The 7,676-nt window shown below is 42.5% G+C and overlaps 1 protein-coding gene across 1 annotated transcript in view; it reads right to left on the bottom strand.

The window, feature by feature from the left end:
- PIK3AP1 (phosphoinositide-3-kinase adaptor protein 1) overlaps window positions 1-7,676 on the bottom strand; it is a 38,943-nt gene that overhangs the window by 3,644 nt on the left and 27,623 nt on the right. Inside the window, exons 9-13 of the mRNA XM_010141017.1 lie at window positions 5,589-5,684; window positions 4,014-4,193; window positions 3,143-3,205; window positions 1,964-2,169; window positions 288-360 (exon numbers count right to left, since the gene is read on the bottom strand). Of these exons, the coding sequence (XP_010139319.1) occupies window positions 288-360; window positions 1,964-2,169; window positions 3,143-3,205; window positions 4,014-4,193; window positions 5,589-5,684 (618 nt within the window). The remainder of the gene's footprint in view (window positions 1-287; window positions 361-1,963; window positions 2,170-3,142; window positions 3,206-4,013; window positions 4,194-5,588; window positions 5,685-7,676) is intronic.

Here is a 7,676-nt window from a genome sequence, read left to right as displayed (position 1 = left end):
GAGCCTATGTAAGTACAGCCTCTGGGAGACAGCGTTGCACTCGAGAACAAAGTTAAACACAATCACATAAGGTTGATCATAACTGTACACGAATGAATCAAGATTCACTCCACAGATGTGGGCATCAGTCTGGGAAATGCAGGAGTGAAGCAACTTCCTTGTGTTTTAGCCAACAGGCACACAGATGTGAATACTAAAATATCACGTAACTACACACCAAGACATTTCTGCCTGAAGAGCCTGTTAACAGTATTAGCTGCTTCTATGCCAGAATCAGAGACTGTTACCTGCACTTTTGTCTTTTTTTTGCTTCTCCATTTGTCTCCTGGTTATGCTGTCTCGTAGCCGTTTCAGGTTTTCCTAGAAACATCACAAAGACAGTCTTTTCAGGACTTTGGATAGGGGAGGACAAGCAGCTCTCTGGCAATGCCAATATTATATTTCAGCTCACTTTGCAATCAAGCTGCAACAAAGCCTGCTAGACCTGGCTGAGGTCCAAACCGTATCAATGGGTTTTAATCTATTCCCTTCAGAAATCATTGTGTGCCTTTCAGAAGCCAAGTTTTTTCAGATTTCTTTGTGTATGGTAAGGTCAAGTTCACGGACTCACTGGCAGCTGCAGGTAAGAAGCACGATTGGTTTAGAACTCCCTCTATTTTCTGTTTCCACTGTGACATTGGCACAGAAACAAGTCTCACAGTCAAGTAACTGCACACTCCTTTCTAATGTACTAATAGTACATTAGTTCTGTACTAATGAACAGATAATTCTGACTGCAGGGACAGAGTAGGCTGCCACACATCCCAGAGTGTGAGGGACAATTCAGAAAGAATTCATGATGTCCCCACTAAAGCAACAGGGGACCTGGAAATGTAACTGGGAGTAAATTCTCTTCACCATTGTGTGGCAGCATACTGCACGGTAAGGAAAGACCGGGAAAAAAAACCAACAACAATTTTTCCAGCAGGGAAGTATGTACATATGTACATATATGAGAGGAGGAAACCCCTGAACAGGTGGTAAAGCAAACAGAACAATGGCTGTACCACGAGGTAAGACCTGGAGCAGAGACTTTGAAAGCTGCTCACGGAATGAGGCACAGAGCATGCCACTTCACCTCTGCTACAGACATCTACTGAAGTAGCAGCACTGTGTTCTTTATTGACAGAAGGGATTCCTCTGACTGTTTCTGAGTAGAGAGGTCCTTTCCAAGTGAGAATCAGGAGGAGAAAAGTTTTGTTCTGACAGCTCCCAAAACAGCATCGCACACTGGAGACTAGCACCTCACATGTAAGAGCAGACTGCCACAGCAAGAACAAAAGGCTCCAGAAGAAGCAAGCAGTGCTTTTAAGGAGGGAGCCCCACTCTGACTTGAGAATGGAAATTTTAAACTATGACTGCTAGTGCCATCAGTCATTATGCCAACATAATGACTCCCTCATTCAGCTACGCCACCCAAACACTGTGCTTTCACTAATGACCATTGCTAGACCTTGCCCATGTGCAAAGAACAGGTAGTCCTGGAGCCATCAAACACCCAGGGAGGGATCTGACCATCTACAAAATGGGACTTTAAAGCCAACACACCATCTGGGACAGTTAGTTGTCACTGATCTGAACTGAATAAGAACTGACAACTACATTCATCACAGAAGTCCCCTGCAAGCAGGAAGGTGCTAGGGTGACCTCTAGAGAGGCAATTTAGACAGCCGGATTTGGCCCAGTTCCTAGCATACAGATCTCAAAAAAACTAACAATACTACTGCAAGACAAACAGATCTGTAAAACAGGAACCTGCTGCATGGTACAGCCCCTCTGTGTCAGGAGAGAACTCTGCCTGCTAGGGGACTGTGCTGGCAGACCTCCTGACTGAACCAGGAAATGACTGTACCCACACTGAACAACCTGTGATATGTACCTAGAGAGTCACCTGCATTTCTTACACAGTGGAATAAACCCGTACCTGCTGAAACCGGAATGATTCTGATCTCTTTTTCTGGTTCAATTGCCACTCCTTAAAATGAAGTACGGCTTCATCAACGGTGAGTATGCCCATTTTCACTTGCTCCTGTAATGTAATCAGCTGCCGTTGACCTGGGGTTTTCATTCCAGCAAACGGATCATATATGCTTGATTGAGACAGGTCCCTTACAGGCCTGGCTATTGTCTCTGAAGAGAGAACACCAGAAGTATTATTGAGCTTGTGGCATCTGCCTCCTTACTGAATATAAAGAAACTCCAGCACCCTTGATATAGGAGGGATGTAAAACAATCAGTATACAGACTGACTGTTTCCCTAACCAGAGGAGTGTTTTGTCCTTATGCCATCCTGATATTTGTCAGGGCTAAAAAGCCCAGCTGAGAGGTAACCCTGCACACAAATATGTCCCAGGCATTATCTCTGTCCTTAAAAACAGCACAAAATGTACTCCTTGAAGTGCTCTGATTCCTCGCTGCAAAAACCCCTCTCTCTCCTCAGCAATCCACAAAACAGAGCTTTCATCTTAGCAGTCACAAAGCTGGACTCTTCCTTTACTTCAGAGACAGGCCATCCTACTGGTGCTGGCTCTTTGTAACTCATTTGCAACATAAAGAGGAGTTCCCAGCACATGTGACAGAAGCTCAGAGGTAGTTCCTGGCACTCCAATAGCGCACAGGATAAAAGGTGAAAGAATAAGGGCACAGTTTTGGAAGTACAGAGATCAATGACAAGCAGTTCACTAAAGGTTAAATTCCAGGAAATAATGATCAACAGGCAGTGGATATACCCAGAAGATCAAAAGTGGGACATTGACTCCATGAAGTAATATGGGTCACAACATAAAAAAGGCCTTCAGTGATCATTATGATCCTGACTGAGGATAAACTCCAAGACAAGGGATCTATATACTAGATCTATCTAGATAGATCTATCTATATATCTATCTATACTAGATCTAGATAGATCTATCTATCCCTCACACCCTGCAGTTATAAAGTTCCCAGTGTCACACAAGGTCAGAAATGTAGGGTCATTCACAGAGGACCATTATCCCCAGAGCCTTGTAACATTTCTTCTGTCACATTTCACACGAATGAAGCTACCTCAGCAGATTTGCTTTTGGATTAGTGGAAAGATTTTCAGGGCAGACTTTGGACTTACCTTTCTTAACCCTTCCTCTAGGGACATAAAGGTTCTCAGGTCTTTGAGCTTTCTGTGCAAAAACTGTAAAAGAAACACTCTATTTAGATATTGAAATGCATCTCCAGAAGACAGAAATAGCAAGGATGAATATGAGAAGTATATGCAATTTGCATTGCATTACAGCTTGTTAGCCTGCTAAGTCGACTGAAGAAAACAAGGGGAGGAGTTGTGCAGTAGAAGTCCCCTTCTATTGATCTCAAAGAATTTAGCTCAGCCACCTCTAAGAGAAATTTGGACATGCTTTCCCCACAGTCCTGCCACAGGGGGGAGGAGAAGTCACTGAAATTACTCTCCCACATGTTACTGTGTTCTTGTTAGAATACTGGTGAAAATATGACCAAGATTTGCAAAACTGCCTAGCAAACAAAGAGGGAAAATGTTCTTCAATTTCAACTAAACCCCACCTCAGAGGCAGGTATCAAGGTATAAAATCATATTCTATATAAATGCTATTAAATCAATGACATCCTTACAAAGCAGCAAGGTCTCAATTTATTAACTTGACTGTATCCTTATAATATCAGGATCCTACCTATTTAGTTGGATTTGTTTATACTATTTCGGGGTAATCTGTTGTCCTACTGCTTTTATTAAAAGCAAGCTCAGGCCAAGACCTCAGGATACAACATCCCCACATTTTCATAGTTGGCAGAAGATGAAAAACCCATCTGAAATTGGATCCCAGAAGTAATCCAGCTCCAAAGTCAAATGATTCAGGGGTCTCAAAAAAACTGTAGATTTTCTTGGCATTTATTCGGCAACTGGAGCCCATGTTAATGCCATTCTACAGTTGACTAGTCTACAGTTTAGATCCTGGTAGCCAACTCACTTTTGGAGATGTACAGTTCATTGTCCGGCTGTGGAGAGCTGGATTCCGGTCTTGGAACGGGAACTGGAGGTCTGCAAGCCATTTCCTGTGGAAAAGTATCTTGTTCCACTGAATAGTATACATCTTCACCACACTGCTGGTAAACTCCTTCCTCTGAATCTGGCATATCCATGCTACTGCCTATAAAAGAGTAGAGTTTGTAAGAAAAACAACCTGGCCACTTCACTGACACTGGATCCCTCCAGATACACTATGTACCACATTCTCACCAAGCTGGCCATTCCACAGGCAAAACCATCCAGTTTTACAGTGACTTGAACCGCCTAAGACCTTCAAGACAGGACTTGAAGTTATTAACATCTAGTAGCATGTAAGTGTTTGCCACTAAGCCTGTACTATCTGTTTTGGTGAAGAAACCATAGCGGCAAATCTCATAACTGTTTAAGAACTCGAGGAACAGTTAGTTCAATTAATTCCAGTTAATTAACATATTATAATAGCTAACAAATCAAACAGAGTACTGGTTTCCAAAAACTAAGCCGCAGGGGTCTACAAAGTACTACAGAGTTATTTCAGAGAGTCTGAAATGAGAATCACTATCAGCTGATGACATATTTGATCTCAGAACAATGTATCTCAGAGGGAGCTGGGTATGCATGTCTGTACTCAACGAGCCCAGCTACCATCATACCACCTCATCATCTCCATTCTATTCTCACTCTTAACACGACTGCAGAATCATCAAATGCTGTCATACCTGATTTAAAAGCTAGTTTCCCTCTGTTTGCATGCTAGCAAAAAGAATGAAGAGCCCCTGGACAAACACCCTACTCTGTTACCAAGTCACAAGTGAGTACCCTAGCCACTGGACTGAGCTCCCAGTAGTGGTGTTGTAACACCTATTTGAGTTAATGCAATGGGACTGCCAGAGCACTGGTATTGGCAAGGAAAGCAGTTAAGAGCTGCAGTCTTAGCCATGCTCTGAGTCCAGCTAGGTCACCCCCAAAAAGTGAGCTTGTAGCTCACAAAACCTGGGGAGTAAGGAAAAGTCTTGGACAATCTGATCATGCTCAGTGGGGATACCATGGAGCCAAGGTCTGGCTTTGGTTAGAGAAGGCAGAGGGAGCACTGAAAAGGCAGATCAGGTTTGGGAGCCGGCAGTTCTTTCCCTCTTTCCAGGCTGCTGTTTTCAATGCATGGACCTTTGAATAAAGCACCTACATTAAAATTCATCACTAGCTTGTGTTGCTCTACTTTATACTCAGCCTTTGCCCTTGAGGGGAGCTGCACCTGCATCAGGACAACAGAATTAATTCCCATCACTAAGATAAGGACAAAAAAAACAGCTGTTCCTGAATAGATACCAGCTGTGTGCTTGCACTCACTGTTGGCATTTATGGAATGACCTCACAAGCTGCTTTTTCTGTTGTGCTTTGCTTGTACCCACTAAGGCAAAGCTGCCCATGTCAAACAGTGTGGACTAGCTCCTATCCTTATCAGACCAAGAGAAATCTCAAGTTCCATTTAATTGCTTTAACTGTGCTACTGCCACTTCTTTCTCCAAACAGGTCTCACCTTCTAAAAACTTGCGGAGCATTGAGTCTTTTGTAGTTAGAGAAACTTCATCTCTGGCAACTGGACTGTCTGGTTTGAACTGAAGCATCTCCACATCTGAAAAAAATCAGAACAATGAACCTGTTGACTGTGCCCTTAAACATGGAAAAATGTAATATAATATAAAATCATGTGATATTTTGACAGGACCTTTGGTTTATGGTGAAAATCAAAGAGGAAGACAGGCAACTGACAAGACATTTGCCTCAAAAAGCACTCCTAAGTTGCCATGTTCAGTCCACTCTGCACAAATCCTTGCCCGTTGCCTGATGCTTACACTTGAGGGCGACTAACATTGCTTATTGAGAAGTTCTGACAAGGCTCCAAGCAGGCACTGAGGATTAGCTGTTATTGAGAATGTGTTGGCTGGGTGAAGGTTTTCGCCTCTGCACAGTGCTCCTGAGAGGCCAAACCAAGTGGAAACTTGGCAAAGCAAGACATTAAGGGCAATTTGCCCATGACACAGAAGATAGTATTTGTTTTTTTACTGGATAGAAGTCAAAACAGCTGGCTGAGTTAATTAGTTGGACTGGAATGTGTTTAGAGGGTCAGATGATAATTTAGTATTGAGAAAGTAGTGACAGCAAACAATAAGATACTTAAGTCAGTGTTTTGACATGAAGAATTCTGATTTTTAAAAAAGGGTCAACATCATTTTAACCCTAAAAGTAAAATGAAATGTTAGGTAATCATGCTCCTAATGACATCAAAACCAAGAGTAATATAAATGAATTGTTGAGGCTTACTGATGTAAGGGAATTGTGGAGGCATACCGTGAAATATCCACTACTATGTAAATGTTTTGATTACATGGGAGAATATGAAATATGTCTCTATAAATGTCTTTTTATTATTTGTTGACCTTTCTTATTTTTTTCCTGCAAAGCTGAGGAGATTATGTGAGAAAGGGATAAGAATATGCTTGCAAGATTTTGCTTTGTTAGATTGTTCTAGGTTTTTTTTTTTAAACCATAATTGTCAAAGGACCCAGTGACAGTCACATGAATGCACCCAGCTGAGCTTTAACCTCACAGGAATACCTCCAGCATAGTCACAGCAATACTGCATGCTGTGTGGAGTAACCACGCCAGCAGCTTCTCAAGAACTCTGCAGACCACACCAGGTTGATGCTGCTGAAGCTCATCAGCTCACCACCAACCTAACAACTATTAAGTTAACTAAGTATCACTGCACTATATGGAAGCACTGATTTGACATTTAGGCATCCTACAGAATCAGCACTACCGACTTGTATTTTTCTGTAGAGTGTTTTTTCCACCTTGCAGCCACCTTGCTTGTTTTTAACACAGCTTTTAGAAACGAACCTGAACAAACAGAGGCTCAGAGGAAAGCCACTACTTTACAGATCTGGGGGCAGAACAGAATATGACAGGTGTGCAAAGTTCCTTTCATTCTCTGTGGAGAGAACAGTATCTTCCCAGTTTTAGCTGTGTTCTACAGGATTGCTAAACCAGCAGTGCAATGGGATATTGCAGGGCTTGTTTTCTATCACATAGTCAGTGTAGTTAAATTCATCAACTGATTAGTTCTCCTTAGCAGACACGACTGCCACCTCGCTACCCTCTTGTGCATGGGCCCGTCTTGCATACAGATGAGACATAAGATCTCAACCAGGTATCAAAATTGAAAAGAAGATCTCAAATTCATCAACAACACCTTCTGTTCCACTTACTGAAACACAGGCCACTGAGAGAGAAGTGACAAGAAGGTTGCACACACAAGCTTTGGCTATCACAGGAAAGGTTCCTGAGGCTATTGGGGAAAGCTGGTCTGAAGGGTTAGTGGGAAGAGGGTTAAGCAGTTCCTAGATGTCAGAATCTAGTAGATAAAAGGCATTTATTCAGAGTTTCAGCTTCCCTCAACACAGTTTAAGGCTTCAGAAGGGAGCTCAACCACCCTGCAAACAGACAGTAATATAGAAGCCAAGTTATGACCTACAGACAGACCCTTCACAACTGCTAAAATAGCCATGCATGGGCACCCTTCAGAAACTAATAACAGCCTTCCTTCTTTAAACATTTGCATTCC

Source organism: Buceros rhinoceros, unplaced genomic scaffold (assembly GCF_000710305.1).
Source record: "Buceros rhinoceros silvestris isolate BGI_N320 unplaced genomic scaffold, ASM71030v1 scaffold8088, whole genome shotgun sequence".
In the NCBI taxonomy this organism is placed as follows: domain Eukaryota; kingdom Metazoa; phylum Chordata; class Aves; order Bucerotiformes; family Bucerotidae; genus Buceros; species Buceros rhinoceros.
This window is presented reverse-complemented; position numbering and strand designations above follow the sequence as displayed.